The 17,584-nt window shown below is 34.7% G+C and overlaps 2 protein-coding genes across 2 annotated transcripts; both read left to right on the forward strand.

Moving 5' to 3' along the window:
• The first annotated feature begins 1,777 nt into the window (after window positions 1-1,777).
• Window positions 1,778-8,785, forward strand: LOC126692290 (neutral ceramidase 2). Its single transcript, XM_050387844.1, has 10 exons — window positions 1,778-1,949; window positions 2,733-3,127; window positions 4,209-4,417; window positions 5,050-5,406; window positions 6,130-6,394; window positions 6,601-6,871; window positions 6,970-7,095; window positions 7,582-7,645; window positions 7,743-7,912; window positions 8,158-8,785. The coding sequence occupies exons 2-10, from the start codon at window positions 2,781-2,783 to the stop codon at window positions 8,704-8,706; spliced, it is 2,358 nt and encodes a 785-aa protein (XP_050243801.1). The 5' UTR covers window positions 1,778-1,949; window positions 2,733-2,780; the 3' UTR covers window positions 8,707-8,785.
• Window positions 8,786-12,113: 3,328 nt separating this feature from the next.
• Window positions 12,114-16,029, forward strand: LOC126692291 (probable sugar phosphate/phosphate translocator At3g11320). Its single transcript, XM_050387845.1, has 4 exons — window positions 12,114-12,652; window positions 13,932-14,035; window positions 14,159-14,387; window positions 15,334-16,029. Exons 1-4 carry the CDS (start codon window positions 12,212-12,214, stop codon window positions 15,478-15,480), a joined length of 921 nt encoding a protein of 306 aa, XP_050243802.1. The 5' UTR covers window positions 12,114-12,211; the 3' UTR covers window positions 15,481-16,029.
• The last annotated feature ends 1,555 nt before the right edge of the window (window positions 16,030-17,584 follow it).

The following is a 17,584-nucleotide window of genomic DNA, read 5'->3' on the forward strand; positions in this document are numbered from 1 at the left end:
TTCCCTGGTCGTTATACTTTCCAGCATATCCTTTTCTATTGACCTAGATATTTTAGATTTTTTCCAAGCTGCTCCTATATCGTTTTTGCCATTCCTCCTGGTGAGACCTCGGACATGCCGAGGACCGAATCGTCCTCGGCTGTGTCCCAAGGCTATTTTGTACTGGTATTACCGAGCCTGAGTTATAACCTTCCTCGGCTCAGACCTTTGGGCCCCAACGAATAAATGGGCCTGACCCAAAAATTATTGGGCCCCACAATTTTATTTAATAATAATTAGTTATATATATATTTATTTATTTGACCTTTTCTTTTGTACAAAACTTAATTTTTGTTAACAACTAATATATGTGGAGCACATTAAGAAGTTGAAATTTATTAATTAAAAAAAAAAAAAAAAAAACCGAAAGAAAGAGGTGTGGATGTGGACCACTATATTACTACTTTTTTTTTTTTTCTTAAAAATAATAAATAAATAAAACCTATTCTACTCAACTAACTTGTGAATGGCAGGAGAGCTACATTAAAAACAGTGAATGCAGTAATTAATGCAGAACGTGTGAATGTGATCTGTCTAAAGCTGTTGTATAGTGTGAAGCATAGTTTGTACGGAAAAAAGTATGGATAAAACATTAAAACAATGCCTTTTGACCTATGTGCCTTCTAGACACTAGACTCAACCACCAAAGAAATAAAGACAAATACGAGCTAGTCTACAGGTACAATAAGCCAAACCAAGTGAGAGAATTTTTACACAAATTTGAACAGAGATTTTAAAGTCAAACCTGAAGGGAATGCCTAGTAGAAGAAAGTTCAAAGCACAGCTACAAAGAAGCTTCAAGAAATCACTTTTAAATTTTAATGCTTTAAAACGAAGAGTGCCAAAATTTTCAGCAATGAGTACAAAAAACAAAGTTTGAGATTGAGTTTTTTTTAGGTCTTTTGATTTTAGTATTCCTAGCATCAGATTATATTTTTGGGTGCTATTAATAATTCATTGACTTGTATGCTTAAATTCATTGCCAACGGTTTAACTTTATTTTTTGAAAAATGTTTAAAACATTGTATATAGTAAAGCATTAAATGCACCGGATTTGTGTCATTTGTTAACAAAATCTTATAGTATTTTTTTTAATCTATTGCCTAATATTTGGGGGTCTTAGGCATTGTCTAACTCGTCTAAGGAATAGGCTGGCCTTGTAGTACTATTACCCTCTACTTATAAGGATATAAGGTATCTTTTAAAGAAATAACTCTTACACACATGTCAATGCACACACTTAAATCTTGTGCATGTACATTTGTGTGTGCGTATACATTTGTGTGTGTTAGCGTATGTATAGTAAACACCCCCTGCCATTTTCCCATCATTTAAACTAAACTCCCCGGCCCGCCTTGAGCATGATGCTAGTGCTTTCATTCATCAACAGTAAAATGATGTTTATTGTTTACTGCTTTTTTTTTTTCCCAAAAAAAAAATTTGTGTTTCATTTCAGAAATTAATTTTGTAATTCAGTGGCAATATTGACCTATTCTTTTGTTGGGTAAAGCCTGATTTCAAATCAACGCCTATTTATCTGGAGTAAGGATAAACTAAAGTTGTGAGTTTTGGAGAAGAAGAGTGCCCCCCCAAAAAAAAAAGTGCAAGTACTTTTCTACTGAAATGAAGTGCTCTCCTTGGTTGTAGCGCTAAGACTACGAGGCAAAGACTCATACTATGGTTGTATGTATAATGTATGTATGTATGTATAGCATCGTAACTAAGCCTATATAGTTGTCTTTTCAGTGACCCCACATTTGGAGTGAACAAAATTGGGGTCTGTGATCTGTCAAGACTCAAGATTTCTTTACCCTTTTTCTCACTTAACCTCTATATTACATATGTTGAAGATCTTCTCGCCATTGGTGTCACTGAGTTCAGTTCATTTTTTTTTTCTTATCACAGTGAAGGTAACAGATTGTTTTATATGATACCTATGTTAGCCTTTGTTTTCTGGTTTTTCTTTTCTGTTACATTTAGTTATTGCATGGGGACTTCAGGACCTGTTTGTGGAAACTTTTGAATTTGTTTGGATGAGTTGGGTCATGACTTGATAATTTACTGTGTCAAAATTGGCCTATGTTGTCTCATGTAAGAGTAGTTTTGGATAAGATAGTGTTCAGTTGTTTGTTTTGGACAGTTTATGTATTGTTTTCCTTTGATTTCACGTTTTGTTCTTATTTATGGTTATGAAACAATAGTAAAATAAATGGTTGTGAGCCTGAGAATGGACTGGGATTGAATGATTATAATGTGTTATGTGTATGAGTGTATCCACTTTTTATTCTATGCAAGTTTAACATATGTTTAAGAAACGTCTAGACTTCTTTGCTCTTTTGGGATGCCTTTTTTTTTCACTATTTAGCTGTATGTCGGCCACAATTCTTTGATGTTACATGTTAGGTACGTTTGTATGAATTAAACGATACACCTCTCATGGTTTATCTTTTGTATTGGTGAAGGATAGAAAGGGTGAAATTTTCAATCTACGATTTAGAAAGCCTGGACTTTTATGCCTTTTGGGATGCCATTTTTTGGACTATTAAGCTATATATCAACAAAAAAAAAAGAAAAGAAAAGACTATTAAGATGTATGTTGGCTACAATTCTTTAAATGTTACAACTTAGAAGTTAGTACCTATGTATGAATCAAATGATATACCTCTCATGGTTTATCTTTTCTTTTGGTGAAGGATGGAAAGAATTGAGTGAAGGGTAATTATTTCTTTCAGAAGAGAGCTATGGGGATGCTTACTTTTCTTCTCTATGGCCATATACAGTGGTCATCTGCAACAATTTGGTTCCTGGGTTTATTGTTTTTCTTAGTACATAATATTAGTGGGGCTTCATCGGCTTCGAATTACTTGATTGGTCTTGGAAGCTATGACATAACAGGGCCTGCTGCGGATGTCAATATGATGGGTTATGCAAGTTTGGGGCAGATTGCGTCTGGAGTTCACTTCAGATTGAGAGCGCGTACATTTATTGTTGCAGAACCTCAGGGGAACCGTCTAGTATTTGTAAATCTTGATGCCTGCATGGCCTCACAAATTGTTACAATCAAAGTACTTGAGAGATTAAAAGCAAGGTAGACAACTCTGAACTCTCATTATGCTTTAATGTGTGTTTGTGTTCTTTTTTCTTTTTTTCATTGCAGTAGTACCTATATGGTAATTGAATAGAAACATAACATGAGGTTTTGTGAATATAATCAATACTTACATACTAATATATGTCTCCTAGCATTTTGGACTTTAAAAAAAAAAGTAAATTTTCAATTCAAATCCTACTGAAAGAAGGTCACCAGGAATTATATATCTCACCATCTCCCAAAATAAGATTATACGCAGCGAGTAAGATCAAATCTATTACAGCAAGACCTACCCTTTCAATTTTCAATTGTACATGTAGGGTATCTATATAAAAGAGGGTATGTACCAGAAAATTCAATTTAGAATTTAATCTAAAGAAAGAAAGAAATTATTCTTTCTGACAAGCTCCCATCTGCAATCTTTTTTTTTTTTTAATTTGACGTAGAAATCCTATTCTAACTTAATCTAAATGTATGTGTGTGAAGCTCTCTCTTGGAGAATTGAACTCTAGCCCTTGCCATTGCACCTCGCAAGAACTTGCACTTGTGGAGTAACCATCGTGCCAAGGGCGCGTGGTGCTAGCTCCCACCTGCAATATGTATTGCAACTTTCTTACTATTTGTCTTCTTTCATTATCTTGTGTAAACACAACATTAAAGTTCAACCATTCAAATGAAATATTGCTTCCCTTGATTAACAGCTACCTCTTCAATCCTTGAGAGAGAGATTTAAAATCATCACTGATTTTCTGAACCTCTCGGACATGCTCTGCTTTCTTTCTGAATATTTTTTCATTTCTCTCTTGCTAAATATAGCAAATAGTTTCAAAGAAATCCACTCATGTTCTCATGCATACATTATTCTTCTCTTTAGTTTTCTGACACTCCAATCCATTTTTTCGACCCAAGGAAGCTGTTGCCTAAATATCTACATCTGCTAATGATGTTTTTTTATCTTAGGACATGGGAACCTGAATCCTCCTTACAAATATATCCTTTTCAATTTTTATTTTTTGTGCTGTAATTGGATTGATACCAATGGATTGTCTGAGATCATCAAATTTCTTCCTTTGTTCAGGTATGGGGACCTCTATACAGAGCAGAATGTTGCCATTAGTGGTATCCACACTCATGCTGGTCCTGGAGGCTATCTCCAATATGTTGTATATATCATAACATCTCTTGGATTTGTACGCCAGTCATTTGATGTTATTGTTGATGGCATTGAGAAAAGCATTGTACAAGCTCATGAAAGTCTTCGACCAGGGTCAATATTTGTTAATAAAGGTTAGGAAGGTGACTCAACATATCTGTACTCTGTTTGTGCAACTCTGCAAAACCATATCTGCTGCATAAACTTAGGTGAAAATCTTACCCCTAAAGGTTCATGTTTCACCAAGCTACTTACCTGTGAAAGTAAAAATGGATGCAGCTGATGCATATTGCATGGAATAACGGGAAGAAAAATGTTCTTTCTTACATTTAGGTTTGGTTAGAGGAACATAATTATGATGAAGCAAAGTGGTTCCTCTGACATATTTGCTGAATAAGTACAATAATTATATTTGGGAGGTATGTCAAATAATCCAATCCTATTGAGAGATCTGGGCATTGAAGAGACCATAAATCTTTAACTTTATAACTGTGATGAAATGGTGTCCGACTGAATAATTGGTACATTTTTTTATTATTGAACTTTCCAGTTGTCTATGAATAATGGTATTTGTAACCAGGCATATGAGACACTTTCTGTCCACAAGAAATATGCTGTTACTACTTAGTATGTAGTGATGCATTTTGCTCATTCTCTGTGCTTCAGTCTGAGGTTGAGTGGGGCTTTGATGTTTTTGTGTTTTTTCTTATTTGAGATATGTTTTAATGTATTATGAGACTTCACAACTTTAATCCTGGTTTCACAGGGGAGCTTTTAGATGCTGGGGTGAATCGTAGTCCTAGTGCTTATCTCAATAACTCTGCAGCAGAACGGGCTAAATATAAGTATAATGTTGACAAAGATATGACCCTCTTAAAGTTTGTAGATGATAAATGGGGACCAGTAGGTAGCTTCAACTGGTTTGCTACTCATGGAACTTCAATGAGTAATACAAACTCATTAATAAGTGGTGACAACAAAGGAGCTGCAGCACGGTTTATGGAGGACTGGTTTGAACAGAAGGGTTTAACGGAAGGTTCTGATACACTATATTTCAATAAGTCTGAAGATGATGGAGTCCCGCAAAGGGTATCAACAATAGTTCCTAGCCCTAACGAAAACCGTAAGTGAAATCAAGTAAAATCATAGTGCATTTTATAAATCTGGTTTCCAAAGTTGCTGTTAGGGGGTCATCAAAATATTATGTGCTTTGCTCATCTATGTTTTGAGCTCAGAAAATCCAGCCGGAAATCACTTTCATTTAGATAAGATTATCTTAACCACAATCTAATTAGCCAAACCCACTGAACATGATTATTATATGTTCAATTTTAATCTTGAAAATTAATTTTAAAATGGCATAAATTTATTTGCTAGCAGTTGAACCACTTCATTGTAATGTCGCCATGTGGCAGACTAGGTATCCATAATTTATTTGCATAAATAATTTTTGCATATATTACACCGGTTTAAAACTTGATAACAACCCACTGAATCTTATACTCTGACTCCCAACATAAGCCAACACCGTTGGAGGGACTATCAACAAAGACTAATAAATACTCTTACAAGATCTATTTTAATTGGTTCATTCATTCAGAAAATAAGATTACAGGACCTATATGCCAACTTCTTAGAATTTGGCAACTTCATTAACTAGCACAGATTGGTAAGGTTTTTGGATTATACTCACTCATTCAAGTATTGGCTTGAATTATTAAAATGACGCAATAGATCATAGGTAGGCCATATTCACAGCGTGACATCTTATACAAGAACTTTCTTTCATTAGGAAACAGAAACATAAATGCTTCCAACTTCATTATATACAGTTTGTTTGAAACAGGAAATGAGTTGCTGAGACTTGCCTCCTCCTTTCAGCCTTCTGAAGGAAAGCCTGCAACAAGGATTTTGAGTCTTGCAAGTAGGGTCAGGAATGCTTTGAAGCAAGCTGACAGGCCTCAGTTTGTATCTGCATTTTGTCAATCAAACTGTGGTGATGTGAGCCCAAATGTTCTTGGTGCATATTGCACAGACACTGGATTGCCTTGCGATTTTGATCACAGTACCTGCAGTGGTAAAAATGAATTATGTTTTGGTAGGGGACCAGGGTATGTACTTTTAAAGTTCTGAAAGTTCTTCAAGTATAACATTCAAATATATTCTTAATTGTTGTTAAACTATTTTTTATTGGTAAATTACACTTGCATGCGCGCAGACACACACCTGTTGGGTCTTGAATGCATGACCTCACCCTCCATCTTACTCTTACAAGGGAGCTCGTTGGAAATTTTAAACTGTTTATGTTCATTTACAGTTACCCTGACGAATTTGAAAGTACTCGTATAATTGGAGAAAGGCAATTCAAAAAAGCTGTTGAACTGTTTGACAAAGCATCTGAGCAGCTGAAAGGGAAAGTTGATTACCGACATGCATATCTAAATTTCTCCAGCCTTGAGGTCTCACTTCCTAAAGTGGGAGGGGGTCAGGAGGTGGTGAAAACATGCCCAGCTGCAATGGGCTTTTCTTTTGCTGCAGGGACCACTGATGGTCCCGGAGCATTTGATTTCAATCAGGGAGATGATAAGGTATGGAATTGCTGGTACATGTTTGACCCATCTTTATACAATGCCCCTTTTGAAGCACCTACACTGGGAATTGATTCCTTTTTTGGGTATTTCTACAGGGGAATGCATTCTGGAGGGCGGTGAGGAACTTGATAAAAACACCGAGCCAGGAACAGGTCAAATGTCAGCTTCCGAAGCCTATTCTGCTTGATACTGGGGAAACGAAGAAACCATATGACTGGGCAGTAAGTACCTAATTTATTTTCCACTTAATATCTATATTGAAGAAGCCTACAACAGTTCATTAACTTTGTGGACAAGCTCTGCATGATGAGGTGCTCTGAACTAAAGTCAATGGCAGTGTCTGGAAATCTCATACATCAAATCACACTCAATAATTGAACTTGTTATGAATATCCCATTTTAGATTTCCTTTTGAGAGCACATTTTGGGGAATCCTTGCAACAATCTAATTGAATTAATTTCTGGAGTTGGAAATAAGTATTTAATACTATCGCCTACTTTGTTTGCATTAGGTTATCATTCATTAGTAATGGAACAGATTTGGGGCAAGGATTAGAGTTCAGTGATAATTTCAGATGATTACTTTAGTATTTTGATCAAATTCCTAGTGATATTCTGTATGTAGATCAATTAGCCAGTGCTTTAATTTTTTTCAAGTATGGGTTTACTGGTGATACTGAGATATATAGATTGAATTACTTTTGCAGCCCTCGATACTTCCAGTTCAAATTTTGCGGATAGGACAACTTGTGATTCTCAGCGTTCCTGGAGGTAAAATGATCCTGTTGCTTAGGGATGGAAACTATATTCTTACAATAAGATATTGGGTATAGATTCCTAAGGTTCCAGGTGATTTTATTTCTTGTAGAATTCACAACCATGGCCGGCAGGCGCCTCCGTGATGCTGTTAAGACGGTGCTTACTTCTAAAGGTAAGGGAAAATTTGACAGCAATGTCCATATAGTCATTGCAGGGCTGACCAATACATATTCACAGTATGTGACCACCATTGAGGAGTACAGAGTGCAAAGATATGAGGTATGTATCACCCACTTATCTACTTCCTTGTTGACAACAACCTGGCATTGTCCACCTTGTCTCCAAATATTTTTGTCTGTTCAGCTATGTAGTTCATTTTCCCACTAGTGTCATCCTTTAACCTTATTCTTTAGGAGATTCATAAAAGACTATTTAAGAGTTCATCCTGAAGTGAAACACAAATTTTTTTTTTTTTTCTCAAATAGGATTCCTAATGACTAATGTCAGGGTATTCTGATTGTCAGGGAGCCTCCACGCTGTATGGTCCACACACACTTGATGCCTACATTCAAGAGTTCAAAAAATTAGCTGCAGCTCTCATCAGTGGCCAAGCTGTTGAACCAGGACCACAGCCCCCAGATCTCCTTGACAATCAAATCAGCTTACTTCCACCAGTTGTTGTAGACGCTACCCCTTTTGGAGTGAACTTTGGGGATGTCAAAACTGATATTCCTTCAAATTCCACCTTTAAAAAGGGTCAATTGGTTACAGTCACCTTCCGGTCTGCTTGCCCAAGAAATGACCTTATGACTGAGGGTACATTTGCACTGGTTGAGATTCTCCAGAACCAAAACAAATGGGCACCAGCTTATGATGATGATGATTTCAGCCTACGGTTTATATGGTCAAGGCCTGCAAAACTTAGTCCTGAGAGCTTTGCAACTATAGAATGGAGGATTCCTGCATTTGCAGTTTCTGGTGTGTATCGGATAAGCCATTTTGGTGCTTCCAAATCACTTCTTGGGTCAATCAGCCATTTCACAGGTTCATCTAGTGCCTTTGTAGTGGCATAGATAGATGGCAATATATACTGAAGTCATTGTAAAAGTTATCAACGTTCCACAATGAGAAATACATAAATGATCATCTTCACTGCTGTTTCTCCGTCATATAGCTCCTAGAAAGTAAAGGATGGCCAAGACATGAAATGAATATTAGCAGGAAGTTAGAAATTTTAGGTTCAGAGAGAAACCAACAGCAGGAAATGGCAATTTCATTCTTTAGGAAAATTAAATAAACAATTCATCAGCTGTATGCTCTGGCCATTTCTGTAGAGTACATTGATTTACACTGTGTTTGGTTGGGTGGATTTAGGAGGGATGGAAAATGTGAGAAGGAAAATGGAGTAGAAAACTGAGTTTTCCTCTATTTGCGAATAAGAAGAAAACAGGGGGAGTGGAAAACTAGGGAGAAAATTTTCTCCCTAGGCCCACAAATTTTTTCCTCCCAAATCAGGAGGAAAAGCAATGGGGGGAAAACTACACGATAATGCCCTCCCAATTTTTTTTTTTCTTCAATGTGACCTAAAACGTTCTCTCTTCTCTTCAATGCGACCTAAAACGTTCTCTCTTCTCTCTTTTTTTATTTTTTATTTTTTTATTTTTATTTTTATTTTTATTTTTATTTTTTAATGTGACCTGATCTAATTTTTACATTATAATAATAAAAATAATAATATAAATTTATATATATGAAGTGATAAATTTAATATTATGTAATAAGTACAAATAAATCTATTTCTTACTTATTATGTAACAAGGATATAATAGTTAATTTATATAAATTACATTTTTCATCATTCCCTTTTTCTCTCCAACCAAACAAAAGAGTCTTCCATCCTCCTACTTTTCCACCCCTCCAACCAAACACACAAGAGGGAAAACTAAATATTTTCCATCCTTCCACTTTTTCATCTTTCCACAATTTTTCATCCTTCCCCTTTTCTACTCCTCCATTCAAACGGATCCTTAGTCTCTCTTTCAATTACATTGAGAAACCAGCTAGCTATGATAAATGTTGAGACTTTTTTTTTTTTTTTTTGTGCAGCAGTAGATAAATGTTGAGACTTAATACTTCATAAACAATATACGTTGTTTCAAAATCTGTCTCCATAGTTATCATAGCGTTTCAGTACGTCTTTTCAACTAAATGTTAAAATATTATGCAGCGAAGAAATTAAAAAGAAAATGTTAGAAACAATTTGCTTGAGGAAATGGGTAAATTTTAGGTAAAATCATCCAAATTGAATTCAATTATGTGATTGCATTGACCAATACATCACAAATGGTGTTATCTTTCCTTAATGACAATTCAAGTCAATCAAGTGGCTTCTTGTTCAATACATTCCAGACTTGGTGAATATCTAAAGAATTGTACCTAAATTTTGTTAAAGAAAAGTTTAAAAAAAGAAGAAGAAAAAAATGGTGCAGGAAGGAAAGTAGCTAACCAACCTAACAAGTCTTGAGCTATGCATGATTTAAGCCACATTAGAAATGGTCAGTCATAACTCATAAATCACAGGCATAGATACTTAGGGGTGGACAATGTTCCAATGGATCAAATTTTAACTAGGGTTTTACTAACATATGCTCTTAAGGCATACGTTAGTATTTTCAAGAAATTTTTTATTGGAAATTGAAAAAGCTGTCAAAAAAGTTTGACAGCTTTTTCAATTCCTGATAAATTTTTTTCTAAAATGGATTGTTATTATATGTCCTAAGGGCAAATATTAATCGGATCCTTTTAACTAATACAATTGCCTAAAATTGCAGTAAAGCCAAAATAAGGTGATTTGAAATCTGAGATTGCCTAGTTATGAACTAAAAAAATGAGGTTCATATAGGGTGGGTTTGGATTCAGCGTTTGCTGATTCCTACGTCCACGTTTTTCCCTTTTTTTTTTTATTTATTTATTTTTTTTTTATCACTTTCACGCGTTTAAGGAGAGACAGATTTTACTGTTCAGAGACAATTTTCACTGTTCATATACTGTTTTGTCACTGTTTATATACTGTAGCAACACTGTTCATCTATTTAAAAATATTAAAAATGGGTCCCACGGTACTTTTCACACATTTAAAAATTATTTTGCTACAGTATTTTTCAGTTTTCAGTTTCAGCAACAATAAGTTCAATCCAAACATACCCATACTATCCAAATTGATCTGCTGGCATTGAAATTAGAATGAATCAATTTGTAGTATTTGGTGCACCTTGAAATCAAATAAGGATGGCAAATTGAACTGGTACACAGATTAATTTCCAAACACAAAGCTATACATAATATTAATACATGTCAATTTTGGCGTGGAAGTGGTGCGTAATTAGTCAAATACTGAGAACTAGCTGACAGGTACTTTGAAAACTACCTTAAAAAACATGGCACCACGTGATTAGAATTTGATAGTGCCATGCAACTCTCATTTACAACACAGTACAGACTCATTTAAATTGTTGACAACAGCCGTCTAATTTAGGTACCAAAACTTGTACATGATCATCTGATCAGTATGTACCAGAATGGGGTCCAAACTGCCAGCCTCATGAGATTATGATTTATGTTAATCAGAGGGTCCAGACTGCCGCTATCAAGAAACTCCATCATTGAATTGAATATTAAAACGATCATTGGGGGGGAAAAAAAAGAGAGGAAAGAGTGTTAAACGAGCTTGGGTTTATCAGATTGAATAAGTCTATTGATACAATTTTTTTTGTTGATATTATAGTTTGTGAATGATACATAACAAAATTAGTATCAATAATACGTCTATACAAGTTAATGATCTCTAAGTTTAGTGATATTTTCTAGTGTTTCCACTCGAGACCTCTAGGATTTAAATTCTCTCCTCCTCATTTAAAATGTATTTAAAAAAGAAAAATCCATATGAAAAATATATTAAAAAAAATGTCCATATGAGAGTCACGATACATCCAAACACACTTTCCCCCTTCTTTTTCCTTTCCCTGTCCCAAATTTTTTTTCTCTTCTCTTCTCTTCTCTCCCATTCCATGCAACCGAACGTGATGTAAAAGTCCACTTCGAGATTTGAAACTAACAAACAATAGGCTTTAATACATAATAGTTTCAAATTAAACCTTTTTTTTTATGGTTAATTTTTTATCTTCATAGATTAATTAAATAGCTAAAATAGAGTGAGCTCAAAGCATCATAATAGGACAGCAAAAAGACTACCAAATACAACAAAATCCTAGTTTAATTCCGTCCATTTTCAGGCCAATGAATCCGTACATTGATTTTCTATTAAGATTTAATTTGAAACTTTTAAAATTATAGTATTTTAATTCTAAACCATGATAAAGAACGATATGTGATATGATATGTCGCTTTTGGCCCCAATAAATTAACCATGCAACTGGCACGACCGTTACCTCTTACCGTTACGTTACAAACTCCTCCCAAAAATCACACAGCTCTCTCTCTCTCTCTCTATAAAAACCTCGTTAAAGCTAAAAGCTCCAATTTTTTCAATACCCATTAGGAATTTCGTACGTAACCACGATGAAGAGCCTGATCCCATGGTACACGATTGGGCTCGTGGTAGCATGGTACAGTTCCAACATCGGCGTCTTGCTTCTCAACAAGTACTTGCTCACCAACTATGGTTTCAAGTACCCTGTGTTCCTCACCATGTGTCACATGTCCATGTGTTCTGTGCTCAGCTACGTTGCCATTGCATGTATGAAAGTGGTTCCTTTGCAACACATTGCGTCAAAGACACAGTTCGTCAAGATCACTGGGCTCAGTGTCGTTTTCTGCTTCTCCGTGGTTTGTGGGAATGTGTCGCTGAGGTATATTCCGGTGTCGTTTAACCAGGCAATCGGGGCCACCACGCCTTTCTTCACAGCGGTTTTTGCTTACGTGATGAGCAAGAGGAGGGAGTCTTGGGTTACTTATGTGACTCTCATTCCTGTTGTTGCTGGGGTCATCGTTGCAACTGGGGTAAGACGCCAATTAAGACGCTATTGGCGTGAAATCATTTTTATATAGACTCACCATTTTTATTATACACCAATTATAACATGGCGCATTAACGGTTGTGATGTTTTTTGTTTCACTAGGCTTATTATTATTATGTTTTTCAGTTCTTCTTCTTTGTATGGATGATGATTATAGTGGGTGAATTAGTGACACTATTGGTAAATTTGGTCAATAGGGATCGATAAAGAAATTGTTTGGATGTTATTGAACAATGTGGATTTTTTGTTTGTGCTGTTTTTAGAGCTTTTTCTTAGTGAAAATGGAGAAAGGTCGAAAAAGTTGCATATTGAAATATACAAGTAACGATAAATTATTCATTGAATAGAGAAATATGTACAGTGAATTGTTTTTAAAAAGTCCAAAGGAGAGGAGACGACATAGTTTTGTATTATATACAAAATATGGCACAGTTTAACTAGAAGAATTTTGTTCCAATCCACACAATTGAGGTTAGGCACTGTTTATGCGGTCAGTTATCAATGTTTCAATCCTTCAATTTTGTCTAACAATCAATCGATCTCTTAATTTTTCAACCAATTCTATGATTTTCTCTAATAATCAACGTTCTGATAGGGTTTTCAATGACATTGATGGTTGATTAGAGAGAGAGCAATAAGATTGTAGAATAAAAAATCCAAATTGTTGAATAAAAATTGGTAATTCATTCATGAATCAAAGAAATTGAGTGAACTATTCAAATCTAGCTCTGATTAGTTCTAGAAAATTTGAAGGGCAGGAAAATGATAAAGATTTTCATTTTGTATATTTCTTCCTTTTCCCTCTTACTTTCTGAGAGCCAAATAGAGCCAGAAGGAACTGTTGAAAAGTTAGAGGTGATTAATGAAGAGCTCTCTTGGATCAACGGATATATACTCTGGTGCAGCTAATCAGTAATTATCAATAAGGGCTGCATTAAGGAATGAATTAGTTTTAGTAATGGTTAATAGGAAGTCAGAGAGGGTATAAATTTTCTGTAATAGATTAATGCTAAATGCAATATATGGTGTGGCACTCAGATTGTCTAGATTGGTATTGAATTGGATGACTGTGAGTTGCGCAGGCATGTGCTAAGTCTCATGTGAGGCGTGTACTTGATCAATTGTTTCATTGCTGGCTCTGTATGGTTTACCCACTTACCCACTTACCTATTGTGTTGTTGTTATTTTTTTTTTCCATTTAATTAATTAATTATTTTTAATATCAGAGAAGATGTTTATGTACATGTATTATTTGGTTGTAGGGTGAACCGAGTTTCCATTTGTTAGGGTTTATAGTTTGTGTTTCAGCTACAGCTGGAAGGGCATTCAAGTCAGTGCTTCAGGAAATTTTGCTATCCTCAGAAGAGTATGGATCTATCTTTCTAGTTATTGCAATATTTCAGGAAATTTAAGAATTTAGGCCTTAATTTGGCACTCATTTTTGATAAACTAGATTGAGAATTTGAGATGATCCCAATGTTTTTTCCAGAGAAAAGCTGAACTCTATGAACCTTCTGCTGTACATGGCACCAATAGCTATAGTTTTCTTACTTCCTGCAACACTATTGATGGAGGACAATGTGTTTGAGATCACAGTAGATCTTTCCAGAAGAGATTCCAAAATAGTCTGGTATCTGCTGTTCAATTCTTCACTTGCATATTTTGTGAACTTGACCAATTTCTTGGTCACTAAACACACAAGTGCTTTGACTCTCCAGGTATGCCCCATTTTTTTTAGTTTCTTTTTCTCTCCTTTGTGGTTTACTAAAGTAGTCACACATGATGCTTCAGCTGGTTATTTTCCATATGATTGTTATGTGTTACATGAAATTTCAACTACTAAATGATTTTTCCTTGCTTCTAGGGGCTTGAACTGTATCTTACCTGGTTTCAGTATTTACGTTCTTGCTCACATTAGTACATAATTGATTCAAATCATTGCTATTAAACTCCTTAGCTCTAATCCAAGTTCCATAAACGAGTTCTTTTTATGTTATATATATCCTCAACATTAGAACTTTCTTTTTAACTGTGGCTATGGTCTTACCTCAAGTCTCCTAGTACTATCACGGGTTAATAAGTTTGTTTAGTTGTTTGGTTTGCCTACTGTCTGAGTTGTTTCCCTTAGGCCTTAAGTCCATCCACTCTTGAAAGTTTTTGTATTGTCAATTCCCTTTCTTGACAAATTACTGACTCTGTACATTTCAGTATAGATTTTAAATAACTTCATTTCTGGCAAGTTTAGGGAACTCAAATTCGAAGCTTTGAAAACACTTGTTAAGGGTGATGCTCATGCAAGCGGTCAGAAGCATGTAACAAATTCATTGTGTTTCATCTAATTTGGGAGAGCTTATTTTCATTGGTTTATCGGGTTTAAAAAATAAGTTGGGTGAAAGTACACTATACCTAAAAAGTGTAAGCTTTTAAATCGTTGTACATTAGTCAAATAAGCTGAATAAACTAAAAATAAGCTATTATACATAGGCACTAAGGAAGACATTTAGTTTTGACCAACTTACCAAAAAATAAAAGACAGAGTAATCCCAAATTGTTAATAGCTTGGCTGGATCAGTCTTGAAAGATTTATCAAATGATACCACTGCTGACATTTTGCTCATGAAAGACCATCTTCTAATAAGATTTAAATTCTTCAAACATTTTCAGGTTCTGGGAAATGCAAAAGGAGCTGTTGCTGTGGTCATTTCAATTTTGATATTTAATAACCCAGTTTCATTTATTGGGATGGCAGGCTACGGGCTCACAGTCGTTGGAGTTGTAATTTACAGTGAAGCCAAGAAGAGATTCAGATGAAATTTGTGTATGTGATCATCAAGCAAGCACATTGATCTATCATCCTTTTACTTGGCACGCAGGGACACTATCAAGATTTCAGTAACATGGTTCAACCTCTTGCTAACCTGATGCCTATAATGTGCCTGCATAACTTATACCATTTGGAAGCTATAAAGATAATATCCATGATTACACACCAACCAAATTCTGTAGTAAGCAAGTTCTATACAAAACCATTGATCTCCACTCACTAGGCTGCAGTATCAGCTTTTGTTTCAGGGTACTGCTTGACCTGATGCATTCAAGTCTTTTTTTTTCCTCCTCAAGGCCTCAGACTCAGTGCCATACCTTGATTATTTACTGACAGGTGTTTCAATATTGTATTCAACATAATCATCGTTAGGATATAAGTTATTTTGTTGTATGGGAGCTGTACAATGTTATTCAATCTGCAGGGACATGTTTGATCGTATAATTTGTCTCTACCTTTCACAGAAAATTAGAACTTTTTTTTTGTGTGGATGGTGTTGGTACCTCAATAGTCTTCAAAGTGATTTCCTGCTTTCATTCTAATGTCAAGTTAGTCAATAAATTGTGATTAAATCTAGATACACCATGAATCATTCATAGATCACTATCAGGAATATGATGCTGTTGATATAGTGATATTCTTTAGTTTCCTCAACTTGACCGCATATGTACTCTTCTAGAATCAATAAAGCTGCCCTCTTTAACATTGAAACATAAAGCAGTGTTGCCATTGTGGTTGCTGCAACTATTCCAAGTTACTAACTCTTTATATTGACACATTGGATAGAGGGAATTATGCCGTTTGAAGACCACTGATTTTAGGCTAAGATTACTTAAATGAATAGTGCGATATCGCATCTAAGTCTTAGACTCAAAATTTTGGAAATCGGTCATGTCAAGAGATAAAATAGAAACCTAACCTAAACTCTATTTTTCCATATGACATCTTAACCACCCCTCTTTTATTAGAGTATAAGTATAATTAAATTGTTGACTTTGCAAAAAAGAATAGTTTCAATCTGATTTCCTTTTCCATGTGACATCTAAACCACCCTTCTCCATATTCTAAGCATAATTAAATTGATTATTTGCACACCTTTATTATTTATAAACACAGAAACATAAAATAATGCAGAGAACAACAAGAGGAAAGCAAATTCCTTATTTTTAACAAATATTATACGATGATGGTCCCATTTTATAGGTCCAATTCACATGTATTCTCTTGGATAATTAGTAGCAACTTCTAAGAATGGAATAGACTAATGAGTCACTTAACAAATAAAATTCATATGAATCAAAGATTATTTCTATGCTTGGTTTGGGATTATTTCAACAATCTGATATCACCCAAAGAACTTAATCAACTGTGTAGTTGAGGCACATGAGTCAAATTCCACTATACGTGGGAGGCTGCATTATGCACCAATGATACAACTAGTCATTGGAACTTTTATCCTTTTGCTTGATGATGATTCACAATCACAGGCCACTGCCTCCATACATCACAAATGGCCCATGTGGAAACCATGTATTCTTATCTCATTGGCTTTTATGTACTTCTTTATATTAACCAATCACAATTCCTACGCGTTCTCTTGATAGCAAGTTCCATGGTCTCGGACGTGACATAAAACCTGAAATCTTATATTCAATTCACTATATTATCGGTTGATAGATTTTTTGGGTGTTTCATGTGTAAGGAGTAGAATAATCCGTGAAAGGCTAAGAGAGCCAAGACATTACTTCCTCTTCTTCTTTTTTTTAATTATTTTATTTATTGAATAAAGTTTATTTCCAAACTAATTTAGACAAAAACCATTCAAATTCCGCCAATATCCTTTTATTAGATGTGAATTTTGAAAATCTAACTGTTGAATTGCATGTTCTTATTATATCTCTCATACTTACAAAATTTCAATAAGATTAAAAATCAATAGTTATGTCATCAATCAAATGTTTAAAATTTTCAAATTTTTGTGATTTATATATATATATATATATATATATATATATATATATAATACGTTTATTAATCAAATAGAAAATAACATCCAATTTAACGAAATTTAACGAAATTTGACATGCATAT

Source organism: Quercus robur, chromosome 7 (genome assembly GCF_932294415.1).
Source record: "Quercus robur chromosome 7, dhQueRobu3.1, whole genome shotgun sequence".
NCBI classification, from domain to species: Eukaryota; Viridiplantae; Streptophyta; class Magnoliopsida; order Fagales; family Fagaceae; genus Quercus; species Quercus robur.